At 42.0% G+C, this 20,195-nt stretch overlaps 1 protein-coding gene across 3 annotated transcripts; it reads left to right on the top strand.

Moving 5' to 3' along the window:
• The first annotated feature begins 1,250 nt into the window (after nt 1-1,250).
• Nucleotides 1,251-16,385, top strand: LOC110521604 (protein Hook homolog 1). Of its 3 annotated transcripts, XM_021599274.2 has the most exons (23): nt 1,251-1,591; nt 5,741-5,791; nt 8,318-8,403; nt 8,640-8,712; nt 8,994-9,044; nt 9,212-9,344; nt 9,938-10,005; nt 10,300-10,362; nt 10,664-10,747; nt 11,887-12,050; nt 12,162-12,302; nt 12,604-12,805; nt 13,028-13,138; nt 13,271-13,358; nt 13,822-13,894; nt 13,970-14,110; nt 14,183-14,270; nt 14,424-14,455; nt 14,694-14,776; nt 14,870-14,970; nt 15,104-15,205; nt 15,364-15,432; nt 15,578-16,385. In XM_021599274.2, the coding sequence occupies exons 1-23, from the start codon at nt 1,520-1,522 to the stop codon at nt 15,734-15,736; spliced, it is 2,235 nt and encodes a 744-aa protein (XP_021454949.2). In that variant the 5' UTR covers nt 1,251-1,519; the 3' UTR covers nt 15,737-16,385. The 3 variants fall into 3 exon arrangements, with proteins under 3 accessions (XP_021454949.2, XP_021454951.2, XP_036824372.1); XM_021599276.2 differs by lacking the exon at nt 5,741-5,791 and having other exon boundaries at nt 1,255-1,591; XM_036968477.1 differs by lacking the exons at nt 1,251-1,591; nt 5,741-5,791 and adding an exon at nt 7,543-8,115.
• Nucleotides 16,386-20,195: the final 3,810 nt, after the last annotated feature.

The following is a 20,195-nucleotide window of genomic DNA, read 5'->3' as shown; positions in this document are numbered from 1 at the left end:
CCGGGTCACGGCACCAATGTAACAGTACAAATTTAGACCGTCCCTCGCCCATACCCGGGCGCGAACCAGGGACCTTCTGCACACATCAACAGTCACCCTCGAAGCATCGTTACCCATCGCTCCACAAAAGCCGCGGCCCTTGCAGAGCAAGGGGAACTACTACTTCAAGGTCTCAGAGCAAGTGACGTCACTGATTGAAACGCTATTTAGCGCCCACGCTAACTAAGCTAGCCGTTTCACATCCGTTACATACACATACAAATAACAACATAAAGACGCTCACAAACATTCACATCACACCTGCCCAGACCCACCTGCTCACACCCTCATCTCCAGCGCCCGCATCACTCTTCGCCACATGGCCTCAAACTGCATAATTTGATTTCTCTCTGTTGCCCACATACTTTCAACACTTAGACAATAAACAATTTGACCATTCCATTGTGTTATCGATTGAGGATGGTTTGATTTCCAGTTTTTAACTATACGTTTTTTCAAGATGAGTATCTCACTGCACCCTCTTATGCCATGTCTTGAAATATTCAGACAGACGGATTAAAAGTACATTTACATTGTAATACTTCTGACAGCCAACTTTCTAACTCCTCCCATAAGTTTTGGACTTTATTGAGTCATTTTTTTCCTTCTCCATTGTTCTGTAGAATTTGTTAATTTTGTCTCTTGTGAAATAAATTCTATGCATAAATGTATATTGGATTAAGCGCACATCTTTTCTCTAACTGTTAGTTATGTTCCAACATTCCCTCCATCTTGTGCCAATATCAGTCATTTATCTATTTATGTATTGATAATATTTTCCCAGACTAAGATTAAGCCTACTCCTGGATAAGATTAAGCCTACTCCTGGACTAAGATTAAGCCTACTCCTGAACTAAGCATGCTTAATAGAAAATCTCAAATGAAAGTGCTTTTTAGTCCAGGATTTCACTCAATCTGGGTCTGCGAACAGTGCCTAATCCGGCCCTGGGTTTGGTAAAGGAGGATGGGGATTTTCTTCTCATGAGACCAGGCACCTGAGTTTCCCTAATTCTATTTGTGTCAAACTAAATTGTAATAAAAAGTCAATTCCTCACATGACTCTTTTTACCATGGTTGAGGTCGAGGAGAAATCTTGAAATAGGGAGAGAAACTATCTCAGATAATTGAGGTTAACAAACATTTGATTTTGCTATGTGACTGACTCCATCGTATCCCCACAGCCCTGTCAGTCAGTTAGTCGGATATTCAATCTGATTGGTCTGTCTGTTACAGTCAGCTCAGTGCCATAGGCGTTTCATTCCTCGTTTTTGCTATTTATCCCGTCAATCCCTGATCCGTCTCAACCGAAAACGTCGAAGCGGCGGCTATTCACGTAGAAACTCACGGGGCTTTTACAGCGTAGTGACCAGGAAACATGCCTACATTACGCAGTTAGCGCTAGAGATCCAACCGCCGCAGGTGAGGTCAAATGCAGAGGGAAGGGAAACCGCGTCGTTGTTGACAGGTGCAGTGAACAATCATGTCTAGCCTTACCCGACGCGGAGAAATGGAGACTGACAAAGTGGTGTTGTGTGAGAGCCTTGCTATATGGGTAAGTATGTCAATGATTTCCGCTGTTCATTCAGACAGAGAGCGCTCTAAAAAGCGTCTGATTGCATGAATGTCTACTGTCTTACCGATGACGGTATCGTTTACCTATGGCAGGTAGGTTAGTGTTTGCCCATTCATAAACGCTAACCTTTAGGCTAGGGAGGGTGCGCTTTAAGAGCCACGACGCTTGCTCTAAACCATGAATGGGCAACTTTGATGGGGGTGGGGGCCACAAAAAATCTGCAGTCATCATGACTGGCCGCAGTGGCTCACTGCTCTGTTTACCCACATCCATACACACATGCAGTCACAGTAGGTCCTAGTTTTTTGGGGGCCCTAAGTGAAATGTTGTTGCAAGCAAAACATTTTAGCAGCCCTCTTGACAGCAGAGAGAAACAATTTTAAGTATTACAGTTAATTACCTGCAGTTCTACACATTTTGCCATGGAATGTAGAGAAAAATGTGCAGTTTTATAGTTCATTTCCTGCAATTCTACACATTTTGCCTTAGGTTGGGGAGAAATGTGTAGTTTTGTATTTGATATCTCAGCGAGGGTGACTAACAAAATCAATGGTAAAAACCAGTCGGTAATTTAACCATGATAACTACAAGTTTACATACCTGGCTAAACTAATTTACCAATCTAAATAATGTTAGGTGACATGGGCTAATTGAGTGACTGTCAGTGACATAACATGAGAAAAAATGCTGATGCACAACCAAATTCCATAATTGTATTCTACTATTCTAACTCGAAACAGATTTTGGGTCAATTGATCTGCTGGTCTAAACATTAACACACATCACTAGCGGTATGGTTTTGGAAATGTATCTTTCATGTCAGTGAGATTTTTTTTTTTTTTTTATAAAACAAAAGGTTCAATAACTACACACCTTTTATAGGGTTATGGTTAGTGTTCCCACACGGCCATATCTCCATGTTACATCGCTTGTTGACAGAAGACAGACCTGTGACCACCTGTGTTAATTAGCTACCTGTGTGTAAGCCTAACTGGGCAGGAAGGGTAGTTTGTCAATTAGAGGCACACAGCATATGGATCGGTGCAAATGTTATTTTTATTTTACCTTTATTTAACTAGGCAAGTCAGTTAAGGACACATTTTTACTTTCAATGACAGCCTAGGAACAGTGGGTTAACTGCCTTCCTGTTCAGGGGCAGAATGACAGATTTTTACCTTGTCCGCTCGGGGATTCCATCTTGCAACCTTTCGGGTACTAGTCCAACGCTCTAACCACTAGGCTAACTGCCGCCCCAAATCTGCTACAGTAAGTGTATTTTTATTTTATTCGAATAATTATTTATTTCTGATATGAAACATGTTTCGAAAACCATTTTTCAAGTGATCATTTTTTACCTTTCTAAACGTTAAAACTAGAGGTCGACCGATTATGATTCTTCAACGCCGATACCGATTATTGGAGGACCAAAAAAACTGATACCGATTAATCGGCCCGATTTTAATAAAAAATACATTTTTATTTGTAATAATGACAATTGCAACAATACTGAATTAACACTTATTTTAACTTAATATAAAACATCAATAAAATCAATTTAGCCTCAAATAAATAATGAAACATGTTCAATTTGGTTTAAATAATGCAAAAACAAAGTGTTGGAGAAGAAAGTAATATGTGCCATGTAAAAATGTGTGCCATTTTGTGGAGCGATGGGTAACGATGCTTCGAGTGTGGCTGTTGTCGATGTGTTCCTGGTTCGAGCCCAGGTAGGGGCGAGGAGAGGGACGGAAGCTATACTGTTACACTGGCAATACTATAGTGCCTGTAAGAACATCCAATAGTCAAAGGTATATGAAATACAAATGGTATAGAGAGAAATAGTCCTATAAATACTATATTAACTACAACCTAAAACCTCTTAGCTTGGAATATTGAAGTCTCATGTTGAAAGGAACCACCAGCTTTCATATGTTCTCATGTTCTGAGCAAGGAACTTAAACGTTAGCTTTTTTACATGGCACATATTACTTTCTCCAACAATTTGTTTTTACATTATATAAACCAAATTGAACATGTTTCATTATTTATTTGAGGCTAAATTGATTGTTTTTGTTTTATATTAAGTTAAAATAAGTGTTAATTCAGTATTGTTGTAATTGTCATTATTACAAATAAAAAAATATAAAAAAATTGTCAGAATAATCGGTTTCTGCTTTTTTGGTCCTCCAATAATCGGTATGGCGTTGAAAAATCATAATCGGTCGACCTCTAGTATTAGCGCACACCCAGCTAACTAGCTAGCCATTTCACATTGGTTACACCAGCCATTAGGCTGATAGGCTTGTGCTAACTTGCCAGCAGTTCTTCACAGCGCTGTGCTTGTGAAGAACTGCTGGCAAAACGCACGAGTGCTAGAGAAGAAAGTAATATGTGCCATGTGAAAAAGCTAACGTTTAAGTTCCTTGCTCAGAACATGAGAACATATGAAAGTTGGTGGTTCCTTTTAACATGAGACTTCAATATTCCAAGCTAAGAGGTTTTAGGTTGTAGTTAATATAGTATTTATAGGACTATTTCTCTCTATACCATTTGTATTTCATATACCTTTGACTATTGGATGTTCTTATAGGCACCATAGTATTGCCAGTGTAACAGTATAGCTTCCGTCCCCCTCCTTGCCCCTATCTGGGCTCGAACCAGGAACACATCGACAACAGCCACACTCGAAGCATCGTTACCCATCGCTCCACAAAAGCCGCGGCCCTTGCAGTGCAAGGAGAATAACTACTCCAAATCTAAACGCGAGTGAAGTTTGAAACAGTAATAGCGCACACCCAGCTAACTAGCTAGCCATTTCACATTGGTTACATTTCACATTAGGCTGATAGGCTTGAAGTCATAAACAGCACGAAAGTGCTGTTTGAATGAATGATTACGGGCCTGCTGCTGCTCAGTCATACTGCTCTATCAAATCAGACTTAATTATAACATAATAACACACAGAAATACGAGCCTTTGGTCATTAATATGATCGAATCCGGAAACTATCATTTCGAAACCAAAACGTTTATTATTTCAGTGAAATACGGAACCGTTCTTAATTTTATCTAACGGGTGGCATCCCTAAGTCTAAATATTCTTGTTACATTGCACAACCTTCAATGTATGTCATAATTACGTAAAATTCTGGCAAATTAGTTCGCGATGAGCCAGGCAGCCCAAACTGTTGCATATACCCTGACTCTGCGTGCAATGAACGCAAGAGAAATGACACAATTTCACCTGGTTAATATTGCCTGCTAAACTGGATCAGTAGTTATAACTAGAGATTTATAATTTACTGTTTTTTCTACGAAAAGTTTAATGCTAGCTAGCAATACCTTGGCTTCTACTACATTCGTGTAACAGGCAGGCTACTCCTGGAGTGCAATGGTTAGAGCGTTGGACTAGTTTTAACTGTGCGGTTGCAAGATTGGAACCCCTGAGCTGACAAGGTGAAAATCTGTCGTTCTGCCCCTGAACAAGGCAGTTAACCCACAGTTTTTAGGCAATCATTGAAAATAAGAATGTGTTCTTAACCGACTTGCCTAGTTAAATAAAAGGTATAAAAAATATATATTTTTTAAAAAAATAATCGGATATCGATATATATATATATATATATATATATATATATATATATATATATATATATTTTTTTTTAAATAATCGGAAATCGGCGCCCAAAAATACCGATTTCCAATTGTTATGAAAACTTGAAATCGGCCAATCCGATTAATCGGTTGACCTCTAGTTGATACCATTCTCTTTTACATTTTACTTTGTAAAAATAAGCTGTTATGGGACTGTTTTATTGACTGACTCTATTATTAACCAAATGTATTGTAACAGAAGCGAAAACATGCTACGTGTTGCAGTAGGCCTTTAGAATAATTGAAAACATATCTTTGACGCTATCCAAGTTTATGAGCAGGAAACAAATGATGCCAGTCAACTTGCACCACTGGCCCATCGAAACTACACCTAAACTATACTGAAACTAATTTCTCACATAATAAGAGTTGGCCTATAGACTATTACTTTTACAATAATCTGATGAGTGATAATATTAGGTTTATCAGTTATCAAATTGTACATGAAGAGAATGGCTCATCTTGTAATTGACAGATGCAGGGAAAGGAGCATCACTTTATCAAATCCTCCTCCAGTCACTTGCAGGTAAAACATTTTCATTTATATAAAGTATCAGAAAGAGCATATTCTGCAGTTTCTATTACACTTACTTTTGTCAAATAACTCAACTGTGACTGAGTTAAATGATGAACTGAATGATGGTGAAGAGGGTGATTGAATTTAGAACAATGTAGTGTAATGATGATGAAGAATTGTGGGCAGTCTAATTATTTTATTATGAATAGAAATGGTATATACTTTCCCCTGGGAGTGTAACATACAATGTGTGTAGTTCACAATGGCAATCCGGACCAAATGAATGCAAAATTTAGATGAGTTGGAGTCTGATGGCGGATCTGATATTGACCTTGAAATCGACGTTGCTGATGAAGAGTCTTCATCTGATTCTGATGTTGACTTTGAGCCTCCGCCTCCGATGCCTGAGCCTCGCCGCAGAAAAACCATAACAGAGCCAACGGAGAGAGGGATCCCAACTGCCACGGCGAGACAGGAGTCTGGGAGGGATGGCACGGTTAGGGTAGAAAAGAGTGACGAGTTTATGTGACATGAAGATGTTGCAGCCCATCAGAGATTGGACTGTTGTTTATGCGCACAGAAAAGGAAACAGTACGTGGGACATATCGCTGGATGAACTCAAAGCATTTATTGCACTCTCGTACTGGATGTCCGCGGTGCCTACGGTGGAAAGAGCATGGATGTGGAGTCATTTTAGTCTGATAGGTATGAGGTGGACTTTCACCATGCCGCGCAAGGCCCATGAAAACTGTGTGCAGAGCAACCGATTTGTTTATGGGTCTTGCGCACGCAAAGCCCAAAACTGTGTGCTGACTGGGCCCGAAGCATAAAGAGAAGACGAGATTGATTAATGCGTTATGGCACGCGTATAAGAGCAAAACACAGTGTTTGATACAATCAACAAATTACTGTTGTATATCTTGTCATGAATATTTTTCTACAAATATTTCTTTATGCAATTCATCCTTTACAATTGTTCATGCACTGGTGCTTTTGTTTAGGAATACGGCAAATCATTTCACCGTGCAGCTGGCTGGTTATATTATTATCTTTTTCGTTTCTACTTTGTCAAAAGAAGCTGTAACTGGACTTTATTATTTACTATAACTCTATTACTAATCATATCTACAAATAAAGTTGATCAAATGGATTACACTGTTTGTATTATATGGGAAACTAAAATAGGCTGGATGCCAAGGGAAGCCAGGCTTCCCCAAAAAATTTACCAATAAAAAAAACTAAAATATTTTCTTTCTTCTCTCTGTGTTTCATAATTTTCTTTCAATTCGCAAGAGGCTGAATGTATCTCACAGTAGAAAGCATCCGAGCCAGTGAAACAGCCCCCCGGTCTCTCTACGTGTAGGCCATCTATCTGATGCTGTCTGGTCCAAACGAGGATGACATTGTTACCGCTCGTAGCATTGAAGGCAAGGGAAGCTGGCGAGCATCTGGCTTCCCTTGACAAAAAAAGTACACAATGTGTCAATCAGCGTTGAACTAAACTGAGCGAGCTCAACTGTGAATGGTCCTGCCGCAACAACAAAAGAAGTGTCATGGGAAGCCAGCTTGGATTTTGGCGTCACTCCTATCAAATCCCATTGAGGACATACAGCAATTCAAGTTTTTCTGTCAATGATGTATCTCGTTGTGTTGTCCTCTGGTGGCTAGCTAGCTCAAATTGGGCCTTTCCATTAGCCATGGATGGAGATAAGGATTTCGACTTATAGTTTTACTTAATTCTCTGTACTGGCCAATGATTATAATCAAACCATCAGAATCGGCTTGGCTTCCCCAGTGATTTTACCCACGCACCGCTACTGAGTGGGTATACGTTGTATACCTGCTGCGTATACCCTCCACTACACAACTGTTAATAACTGAAACCCCCCGAAATGTATGTTAATCACTCAGCACCACTGTTTTCTCAATTCAATTTAAATTCAGCATAAAAAAAGGAGCACATTTTTAAGTTTGTTCCAACTGAGCGAGTCTGACCACACACAATGCGCTTGATGGATACTTTTTGTCTTCTTCTAATGCCTCTTAAGGGGAAAGTAATCCAAAAGTAACTGAAAGTAACGTTACGTTACGTTGCTGAGTTTGGGTAATCCAAAAGTTACATTACTGATTACAATTAGAGGTCTCAACCTTTGTCACAGGCTTTCACCTCGTGAGCGAAGCCTGGGAGCTGAGGCTAGTGGTCATCTGACATCATGGAGAACAGTCCTGGAGGGTGAATTATTCACAAATCCACCGTAGCAGAGCTTAGAAGCATTTCTCTCTGGGGCTGTCTCTCAGTCTCAATACACACAAGCTTTCTCTTTCTGACCAAGGTTTGTCTCTTTTCTATCTGGACACCCATGACATGTGTTTGATGGTTCACGACAGGCTTTGCAACTTGATGCTATACGATGAATGCAAATGGAGATAGATATCAGTGTCTCCAACTGCCTCCCCCTTTTCTCATTCCTGTCCCAGCGTCTCCTCGGTCTCTACTCTAACCTGTGCTATTCTCACCGTTTGTATCACCCTCAGCTCCAGACCTTCAACACTGCAGCACCATGTACGACTGTAGAGGAGCTGACCACTGGAGATGCCATTTCTCAGGCCCTGCATCAGATGTGAAGAACATGCATACACACACACACACACACAATTCACAGTATATGTCCAGGCTGCAGAGACATGAATTTATACTGACAGTCTTACCCTGGCTGAATATTAAACACACTGGAGTCGGGTATAAAGCCCAGTCAGATTCTGGGGTTGGATATTTTCTGATTTGAATACGGTTGTTTAGTAGACATTTTTTTTGTCCAATGCTTATGCATGTGTGTGTGTGTGTTGTGCAATGCAGAGATCCAGCGTGGTTCAGTGAGAGTTGGCTTGGTCACATTAAAGAAGATGTTGGGAATAACTGGAGACTGAAGGTGCTGAACTCCATACATACCTCTTTCTGTCCATCCCTTCTCTCCCCTCCCTCTTCCTCTCTGCTTCCATCCCTCCTTCCCCTCTCCTTCCTTCTTTCCCTCCCCTACTGACCTAAAAGCCAGTGTGACTGCTCTCTGCTGGCCCTGTCAGTATTTTAGCCAGGCATTGGCCTGTCAGATATCCTCTCTAAATGTTTCCATAGCTCACAGTGAGGAGATTCTTTGAGGTGTAAACTTTGTTTTTTTTTGTAGAGTGATGAGTGTGTAACTTCTTTCTCCAGATGAAGAACCTGAAGAAGATCCTTCAGATGATGGTGGATTACTACAATGAGGTCAGTAGAAGCACTGATTTAAAACCCTTTATGTCTGGTTCTATTCTCTTTCTATGTCACCAGGTCCTGAGCCAGCAGATCTCAGACCTGTCCCTCCCAGACCTGGTCCAGGTAATAACTGTTTAATGTCTAGTTATAACGGTTATATTCTCTTTCTATGTGACTAGGTCCTGAGCCAGCAGATCCAGGAGTTTCCCCTGCCAGACCTGGTAAAGGTGGCAGAACACTCAGACCCTATAGAACTGGGACGACTGCTGCAGCTCACACTGGGCTGTGCTGTCAAATGTGAACGCAAGCAAGGTATTACGCTTACACACACACACAGTGTATTCGGTATTTAAAAAAAAATTCCATTTACATAAGTATTCAGACCCTTTACTCAGTACTTTGTTAAGCCATCTTTGGCAGCGATTACAGCCTTGAGTCTTCTTGGGTATAACGCTACAAGTTTGGCACACCTGTAATTGGGGAGTTTCTCCCATTCTTCTCAGCAGATCCTTTCAAACTCTGTCAGATTGGATGGGGAGCGTCACTGCACAGCTATTTATTTTCTACGGACAATTCCTTTGACCTCATGGCTTGGTTTTTGCTCTGACATGCACTGTCAACTCTGGGACCTTAAATCATGTCCAATCAATTGAATTTACCACAGGTGGACTCCACTCAACAGTAATGTGTGTAGATTGATGAAGAAAATGTTTTATTTAATCCATTTTAGAATAAGGCTGTAACGTAACAAAATGTGGAAAAAGTCTGAATACTTTCCGAATGCACTGTATATATATATACACACACACACACACACACACACACCCAAAACAGAAACTATGTGCGCATATTAGTGTGTAATCCTCTCTCTTTCCCTTCCTTCCGCTTTCTCTCTTCCTCTCCAGAGTACATTCAGATCATCATGACTCTGGAGGAGTCCGTACAGCATGTGGTGATGACAGCCCTTCAGGAGGTGAGGCTTAGCCTGACCAGGGCCATTCTCTCTGATTGATTTCAAATAGTTTGTCATGCACGGTAGGATCTTACAATTGCCCATTTGTGTTAAAAAAGCCAGTTACCAATACTGTGATGTTGATAAAGTACATGTCATGACATCTCTTTGGCTTTAGAAAGTCATTTTAGAACACCTGTGGCGTGTGAATGAGTAGGATTGATGTTGGCTCTAACCAAACCTGAATCAAACCATCAGAACCAAAGCTCTCTCTGTCTCTGTCTCTGTCTCTGTCTCTCTCTGTCTCTGTGTTAGCTGATGAGTAAAGAGAACATGGCCCAGTTTGGAGCAGAGCCACCGGGGGACGTAGAATCACAGGTGAGAGGAGGAGATCCACTGTGTTTGGCCTCTAATAGTCTGTTGTGTTGTTGCTGACAGTTCATATCTCTCTAATGTTGACACTGGAGGACTTGGAACAAGAGGTGAGAGGAGATCCACTGTGCTAGGCATCTAATAGAATGCTGCTGTCTTTATTATAGGTGTTTGTTGTTTGCGTATCTCTCAATAGTTGACTGCTTGTCTTAGACTCTTTAATTAGTACTGCGATATTGCTCATCTCTCCTTGGAGCTGCTGAAGTAGGCTTTAGAGCTGTATTGTTAAGTGTGTGTGTGTGTCTAGTTGAAGAAGGCTGTCGAGGACCTGGCAGATCTGATAGCAGAAAAGGAGGAGCTAGCCCAGCGCTGTCAGGAACTCGACGTACAGGTATATTCAGATTTTAAGTACTTTATTTGAATCCACAAATCACATTACCTCATACATTTCAAAGGTTGTTCATACGAGGACACTTAAGGAAACAAAAAGCACCTTCACACAGCTAGGCTGCCCATAACGTCAGGCTTGCAATCTGAAGGTCACATACTGTAAGCCTATGTACGTGGCCGAGGATGCCAAATATCAATGACACACACACACAACCCTGGTACTGTATAAACTGGGTCTGTGTTATGTGCTGTGATGCCAGAGGCTATTGTCTGTGGCTGGTGTAGCAGAAGGGCTGTGGTTTTACAGACTAAGCCACTGCTCTCCCCCTACCTGCTCTCTCTGCCATACCCTGCTCTGCCTGGTTGGGGAAAACTATAGTACAGGACAAATTTCTGCTACTGGTTACTGATTAGGTCAAGTCCATGTTGTATGGTCCTCTCGTGTCTCCAGATCGAGTTGTTACAGTAGATCACCAGTGTCTCTCTTCAAGGACACACAGAGAGGTAAGTCAACATGGCTGCTCGTCGTCAAGGCGGACAAAAAACATCTAATGCCTGGTTGCCGAGGCGGATTAAAATATCTATACCCTGTCGTGCTCTCTGCCGCTAACGTATCACTCATTTAAACTACGTGGTGTGTTCATTTGTAGTGTTTGGGAACAGGTGGAGAGAAGACACTGGGTTGAATAAAAAAAAAAAATTATGCACACACACAAAGCTTCTATTCCCAAGTATCGTCTCTGATATAAAGCATGACTAATGAACAGAGGAGAGGCTGTGTCAGGGAGAATAACTAACCAGCCTTTCAACCTATTAGTCAAGATGTTGATGTTGTTGAAGGTGTTGTGTGGCTTCACTGCACTGTACTTTCAGGGTGTAATAATGATGCTTTGTTTGTTGAACAGTTGGCGAGAACGGGTCTTTCCCACTAGAGATGAATTGATGCTCATCACATCTCTCAAATACTCTTTTAGTTACCTTTCTCCCCATTCTTCAGGCATCTGTGACCATGTGGTCCCTCCTTAATGGATAAACTGTAAAAAAAAAAAAATGGGGGTTGGAGCTTAATGTTCTCGCTACTAATTCATATTTTGGGATTGAGACACAGCCCACCTCTGACCCTAGTTTGACCCTTGTCAGGTGACGGTCCTTCAGGAGGAGAGGAACGGCCTATTAGCTGAGAACGACGTGCTGACGGACCGAGCCAATCAGCTGGACTCGTTTGATGACCCGAGCACGCCCTCCGGACGGAAACACAGCCAGCTACAGATACAGCTAGAGACACTACAGGAGGAGAACTTTAGGTGTGTGTGTGTCATGTGTCCGTGAAAACAAATCGTACTGGAACGACTCTTAGAGTTTCATCACAGCACTTACAGATGTCTCTGTGTGTGTGTGTGTGTGCGTGTGTGTAGGCTAGAGGCAGCTAAGGATGACTACCGTATCCACTGTGAGGAGTTGGAGAAGCAGCTGATCGAGGTTCAGCATCGTAACGACGAACTCACCAGCCTGGCAGAGGAGTCACGAGCACTTAAAGACGAACTCGATATCCTCAGGTGTGTTTGGTGGCATTCTAGGTCCTTTATTTTAGTTGTAATCATCAGATCTTCTGAGATGTTCATCAGTACCTGGAATGTGTATAAGTGGGAGAGAGGAAGTGGTCAGTTTGAGGTAAGGGTATGTAACCTTTATTTAACTAGGCAAGTCAGTTGAGAACAAATTCTTTATTTACAATGACGGCCTACAGTAAGACCAGTAAGAATGTGTTGTTTAGGCCCTTGCTTTAATCGATTTGCCTGTTTTATTTATTTATCTTTATAAATTCAATTAAATGCAACAAATTATAAATGTGTGTAGGAGCTGTTCGGACCATGCTGTGAAGCTGGAGGCGTCAGTGGAGACATACAGGCGTAAACTGGAGGACCTGGGAGATTTGAGAAGACAAGTCAAACTGCTGGAAGAGAAGAACATGACCTACATGCACAACACTGTCAGTCTGGAGGAGGAGCTACGCAAGGCTAACACTGCCCGTGCACAGCTAGAGACATACAAGAGACAGGTGAGACATGCCTGAGAATATACTAGAAACAGAATAATTCCTAAAGGTGTCCCCTCCCTTCTGCCCTGTGGGTCTGACAGAACTGGGTTGGGAAAAGCAATATGCCGGAACTCTGTGACGCTTTTGCCCTTACTTAGCAAATCGTCTCTGAGGAGACATCATTTTGGAATGGCAAACAGCCAATCAGGGGGCTTACTAAATCTACTTCCTGTTTCCTACCAGGTCCAGGAGCTGTACCGGAAGTTGTCAGAGGAGTCTCGGCGGGCAGACAACCTTGCTTACGAAAAGAAGAAGTTTGAAGAGAAACATGACGCCGTGATGAGGGAGAAAGAGGTACAGACTGGATCCTAACACTTTCTATTCCAACCTACCTGGTCCCCCTGACATGCAAACACATTAGGGGAAGGAATGTTTTAACAATAATCTAATGCTGTTGACTTGTCTCCTGATGATGATGGTCATCAGAGGATCATCATTGAGCGAGACTCTCTGAAGGAGACCAATGAGGAGCTGCGATGTAACCAGGCTCAACAGGACCAGCTCCTACAAGCAGGTAGCTCATTGGACCATCACATTGACAATGTAGACTGACTGGTGCTGCATATGATTGGAAAACAGATTTACTGTAGTTGAGGTTTGGTTATCATTGATAAAGTGTTGGCGTGTTCGACATTGCCGACGACTTTAAAGGCTAGTCGAGACTGACTGATCTACAAATCACCATGCTTCATACATTTTGGGGCGGCAGGTTGCAAGTTCAAACCCCGAGCTGACAAGGTACAAATCTGTCATTCTGCCCCTGAACAGGCAGTTAACCCACTGTTCCTAGGCCGTCATTGAAAATAAGAATTTGTTCTTAACTGACTTGCCTAGTTAAATAACTAACTACTCAATGTTATTTTCAGATCAGTCAGTCACAATTTACCCATGATACATCACGGTTTCGAACACCGCCTGTGTCTCTCTGAAGCCTACAGAGACACATGGCTACTGATCTGCTCTCTGTTTATCCACAGGGATGGCAGGGATGCCAGCTGGTAGTCCAACCCATGATAACCTTGCTGCTGAGATCCTACCTGTAGAGTACAGGTAGTAATTTAATAGTTGTTTGTTTTGTGTGTGAGACACTGACTGCACTAACTGTGTGTGTCCTTGTCCATACAGGGAGAAGTTTATCCGGCTCCAGCATGAGAATAAGATGTTGCGTGTGCAGCAGGAGGGATCAGAGAATGACAAGATCTCTGAACTACAGACACTGCTAGAGGTGGCACACAGAACCTGCTCCGAACTGGACACTGACAACAGGTAAGCTGTGTGTGTGTTTTTTACTTCCGGTTTGACTGTGATGTACTTCCTGTGTGTCTGATGTACTTCCAGGTTAAGCAGGGTGAGGGTCACTGAGCTGCAGCAGCAGGTAGAGGATTTACAGAAAGCCCTACAGGGCCAGGGAGCCAAGACTGATGACGTGAGTTCAACCAGACATATAACTTTATAGTATACCACTATATCAAACATCAACCCTAAATATTGCATAATACTGCCTCTCATATGTACAGTAGCAGCTGTGAGGTAACAGTATCTGTGTGTTCGCTATCTGACAACTGCTCTTTGTTTGCAGTCTCACCTGAAGAGGAAACTAGATGCTCATATGTAAGTATGGTCCATACTGCTTTGTGAGACCTCTATGGCTGCGTTTACATAGGCAACCAAATTAAGATATTTTTTCACTAATTGATCTTTTTGACCAGTCAGATCAGCTCTGAAAAAGATCTGGTGTGAGTAGATCTGATATGAGTGGGAAAATTATCAGAATTGGGGTGCCTGTATAAACACAGCCATACTTCCTCCTGACAGAGACATTTAAAAAGTAAGGTGTTTTATTATCCAGGGTGCAACTGAACGAGGCGCAGGATGAGATCATGAAGAAGAAAGAACTCCTGGAGGACTTGCAGCCAGACAACACACAGACCTGTGAGTACAACTATTACACAACCATAACGCGACCATAACACTGGCGGTATAGTACGGAGTAACCCCAGTGAGTGTTGTCCGTCTGTCCCTTAGCTCTGAGACTGGATGAGCTGATGGCTGCTCTGAAGAAGAAGGATGATGACATGAGAGCCATGGAGGAGAGATACAAGATGTACCTGGAGAAAGCACGCAATGTGATTCCTTAATCATTCATTCATTCTTCTCACATCCAACTAGCAGCTGGACAAAAAATAACAAGTGCAGAAAAAGAACATGCCTCTCTTTGCTGCTGCTCCCACCAGTGATATCTCTGTCTCGGTGCTGTAGGTGATCTGTGCATTGGACCCCAAGCTGAACCCAGCCACAGCAGAGATCCAGGCTCTAAAGAACCAGCTGACGGACAGAGACAAGAGGATCCTCAGCCTGGAGGTAACACAGATCTTTAACCCCTGGCCCTGACCTTTGGCACTTAACCATTAGCCATGAGGCACTCATTGACATGGGGATCCATAGTACTTATCTCACAATGCACTCACAACCTCTTGTATTGATCGTCTCTCTCGATCTCTCTGTGTCTCTCTCTGTAGAGGGAGTGTGAGCAGGCAAAGCTGAGAGAGTATGAAGAGAAGCTGGTTGTAACAGCATGGTACAACAAGGTTAGAACATGTAGTCAGAATAGACACGTTGTATTTTCTTTTGAAAATAAAGGACAGGAATGTACCTTTTACAAATGTTACCTATACAGAGCTTTTGTTCCAACTCAATTAAACATTCCTGTTGCATGTCTTCCACCCCCTTCAGAGTCTGAGCTTCCAGAAGCTGGCGATCGAGGCCCGTCTCGGGGGTCGCTCCACCTCCATGGTGCCCCCAGGTCAGTCCTTCCTGACCCAGCAGCGCCAGGTCACCAACGCTGCCCGCAGGAACCTCTCTGTCAGCGTGCCTGCCACCACCACTAAGTAGATCTGGGATGGGTGACTACTGAGGTGGGCCAGCGTGTGTACAGGCTTCTTCTATTAATGTTGAACCATTAGTTCAATCAGGTGTGTTAGTGCTGGTCTGGAACAAAGGCCTGCTGACACTGCGGCCCTCTAGGACTGGGATCTCCTACATCTGACGTAAACAAACAAATGGCTCCTCTCTAACTCCTTTCCAGAAATGTACACTCAAGTGACCTTAAGCACATTAGTTCTCAGTCCCTGGAGAGGGGACAAGCATGCACTGACTGACTTGAACATGAGCACTTACTCTAACCAGGTTCCCTCCTCACTGATACACCAGACGGTAACAGTTATACTCCTCACTACAGTTTAGGATGTTTATTATCTCCGGTAATGAGTTTGGTCTGGCAACCCTACCAACATGCTTTATTAGCTTAGCACATAGCCTAGCACATAACACTGACTGAGCCCTACAATATACCTATGTTAGCCTAGCTAGCAGCAGGCTCTGACTAGCAGTGATTTCCTAACCTTGACATATCCTGACATGTACACTGAGTGTACAAAACATTAAGAACACCTTCCAAATATTGACTCCTATGCCTCCCACAGTTGTGTCAAGTTGATCTGGATGTCCTTTTGGTGGTGGACCATTCTTGATACACATGGGAAACTGTTGAGTGAGAAAAAACCCTGCAGCGTTGCAGTTCTTGACACAAACCTGTGCACCTGGCACCTACTATCATACCCCATTCAAAGGCACTTAAATATTTTGTCTTGCCCATTCACCCTCTGAATGGCACACAAACAATCTATGTTTCAAGGCTTAAAAATCCTTCTTTAACCTGTCTCCTCCCCTTCATCTACACTGATTGAAGTGGATTTATCAATAAGGAATCATAGCTTTCACCTGGATTCACCTGGTCAGTCTACAGTTGTGGCCAAAAGTTTTGAGAATGACACAAATTAATTTTCACAGTTTGCTGCCTCAGTGTCTTTAGATATTTTTGTCAGATGTTACTATGGAATACTGAAGTATAATTACAAGCATTTCATACGTGTCAAAGGCTTTTATTGACAATTACATGAAGTTGATGCAAAGAGTCAATATTTGCAGTGTTGACCCTTCTTTTTCAAGACCTCTGCAATCCACCCTGGCATGCTGTCAATTGACTTCTGGGCAACATCCTGACTGATGGCAGCCCATTCTTGCATAATCAATGCTTGGAGTTTGTCAGAATTTGTGGGGTTTTGTTTGTCCACCTGCCTTTTGAGGATTGACCACAAGTTCTCAATGGGATTAAGGTCTGGGGAGTTTCCTGGCCATGGACCCAAAATATCGATGTTTTGTTCCCCGAGCCACTTAGTTATCACTTTTGCCTTATGGCAAGGTGCTCCATCATGCTGGAAAAGGCATTGTTCGTCACCAAACTGTTCCTGGATGGTTGGAAGAAGTTGCTCTCGGAGGATGAGTTGGTACCATTCTTTATTCATGGCTGTGTTCTTAGGCAAAATTGTGAGTGAGCCCAGGATGCTTTACTGTTGGCATGACACAGGACTGATCGTAGCGCTCACCTTGTCTTCTCCGGACAAGCTTCTTTACGGATGCCCCAAACAATCAGAAAGGGGATTCATCAGAGAAAGTGATTTTTTTCCTAGTCCTCAGTAGTCCAATCCCTGTACCTTTTGCAGAATATCAGTCTGTCCCTGATGTTTTTCCTGGAGAGAAGTGGCTTCTTTGCTGCCCTTCTTGACACCATCCTCAAAGTCTTCGCCTCACTGTGTGTGCAGATGCACTCACACCTGCCTGCTGGCATTCCTGAGCAAGCTCTGTACTGGTGGTGCCCCGATCCCGCAGCTGAATCAACTTTAGGAGATGGTCCTGGCGCTTGCTGGACTTTCTTGGGCGCCCTGAAGTCTTCTTCACAACAATTGAACCGCTCTCCATTAAGTTCTTGATGATCCAATAAATGGTTGATTTAGGTGCAATCTTACTGGCAGCAACATCCTTGCCTGTGAAGACCTTTTTGTGCAAAGCAATGATGACGGCACGTGTTTTCTTGCAGGTAACCATGGTTGACAGAGGAAGAACAATGATTCCAAGCACCACCCTCCTTTTGAAGCTTCCAGTCTGTTATTCGAACTCAATCAGCATGGCAGAGTGATCTCCAGCCTTGTCCTTGTCAACACTCACACCAGTGTTAACGAGAGAATCACTGACATGATGTCAGCTGGTCCTTTTGTGTCATTCTCAAAACTTTTGGCCACGACTGTATGTCATGGGTAGAGCAGGTGTTCCTAATGTTTTGTATGCTCAGTGTGTATTGAGTCAGAGATATGTTAGTTATTCTGTCTATGGATGTGCTAAAACATATGTTCACAATTGGAGCTTATAAGAAAAATGTGGTCTTAATTGGCTTATTTTAATGCTGAATATAGCTGATATTATAAAATGTTTTTATACTACAACAAAATGATGAATGAACCGCACTATGCAGTTAAAGGATGTTGCAGCCATTGGACTACAAAGAGAGTTTTACCTCTGTGATCTTCCTCTTCTGTGTTTCACAATCACCAGAGTGAAAATGGAATACAGGAGAAATGGGTGTATTTGGTGCTGGCAACCAAAAGTTGGTATTGCAGCACAGATCGATCCATTACTAGTTTCTTACACAAAAGCAGTCTATACTGCAGACCTGTGTCAACATCCTGTAATGCCATATTGACACAATCACCTCTAGTGCTGCAACAACTAATCATTCAATCAACTCAGAAATCCAGGACTTTTTAATGGTGTTTATTTTTGATACTGTGATCTGACTACTAGAACTTAGCGCATGCGCTATCGGAACACTGTTGGGCTTTTACAGTGACTTAAGAAAGTATTCACCCCCTTGACTTATTCTACGTTTTGTTGTGTTACAGCCTGAATTCAAAAATGTATTTAAAAAACACACACAAATTACCCATCTACACACAATAGCCCATAATGACAAAGTAAAAAAACATGTTTTTAGAATTTTGTAAATGTATTGAAATTTAATTTACAAATATTACAACGGTGAGTCTTTCTGGGTAAGTCTCTAAGAGCTTTGCACACCTGGATTGTACAATATTTGCTCATTCTTTTTATTTTTTATTCTTCAAGCTTTGTCAAGTTGGTTGTTGATCATTGCTAGACAGTCTTGCCATAGATTTTCAAGCAGATTTAAGTCAAAACTGTAACTAGGCTACTCAGGAACATTCAATGTCGTCTTGGTATGCAACTCCAGTGTATATTTGGCCTTGTGTTTTAGGAAATTGTCCTGCTGAAAGGGGAATTTGTCTCCCAGTGTCTGTTACTGTAACAGGATTTTTCTTATGCTTAGCTCTATTCTTTTTGCCCCAAAAACCTCCCTAGTCCTTGCCCATGACAAGCATGCCTGTAACATGATGCAGCCACTACAATGCTTGAAAATATGAAGTGTGGTACTCAGTGATGTGTTGTATTTGCCCCAAACTTAATGCTTTGTATTCAGGACATTAAGTTAATTTCCTTGCCTCATTTTTTGCAGTTTTACTTAAGTGCCTTATTGCAAACAGGATGCATGTTTTGGAATCTTATTATGTACAAACATCCTACTTTTTAGTCTGTCATTTAGGTTAGTGTTGTGGAGTAGCTACAATGTTGTTAATCCATCCTCAGTTTAATGGCTGTGATAGGAGAAAACTATGTAACTGTTTTAAGTTAACCATTGGCCTCATGGTGAAATCCTTGAGCGGTGTCCTTCCACTCCGGCAACTGAGTTAGGAAGGACGCCTGTGTCTTTGCAGTGACTGGGTGTATTGATTCACCATCCAAAGTGTAATTAATAACTTCACCATGCTCAAAGGGATATTCAATGTCTGCTGATTTTTTTTTTTACCCATCTACCTATAGGTGCCCTTCTTTGCGACGCATTGGAAAACCTCCTTGGTCTTTGTGGTTGCATCTGTGTTTGTAATTCGATGCTCAACTGAGGGGACCTTACATATAATTGAATGTGTGGGGGACAGAGATTAGGTAGTCATTCAAAAATCATGTTAAACACCCTTATTGCACACAATGGGTCCATGCAATTTTTGTGACTTAACAACATTTTTACTCCTTAACATATTTGGGCTTTCCATAACGAAGCGGTTGAATACTTATTGAGTCAAGGCATTTCAACTTTTCATTTTTTATTAATTTGTAAAAATGTCTAAAAATATAATTTCACTTTGACATTATGTGTATGCCAGTGACACAAAGTCTATATTTAATCCATTTTAAATTCCGGCTGTAACGCAACAAAATGTGGAAAAAGTTAAGGGGTGTGAATAGTTTATGAAGGCACTGTGTCTGGATGCGTAGAAGGGAATCAACAGTATAATAATCTATACAGCACTACTGTAATCAGGGTTCAAACACCAGCGTGGGATTTTAGAACTGCTTTCACAGGCCCCGATTTGTTATTGTTATG

Source organism: Oncorhynchus mykiss, chromosome 30, assembly GCF_013265735.2.
Source record: "Oncorhynchus mykiss isolate Arlee chromosome 30, USDA_OmykA_1.1, whole genome shotgun sequence".
NCBI classification, from domain to species: domain Eukaryota; kingdom Metazoa; phylum Chordata; class Actinopteri; order Salmoniformes; family Salmonidae; genus Oncorhynchus; species Oncorhynchus mykiss.
This window is presented reverse-complemented; position numbering and strand designations above follow the sequence as displayed.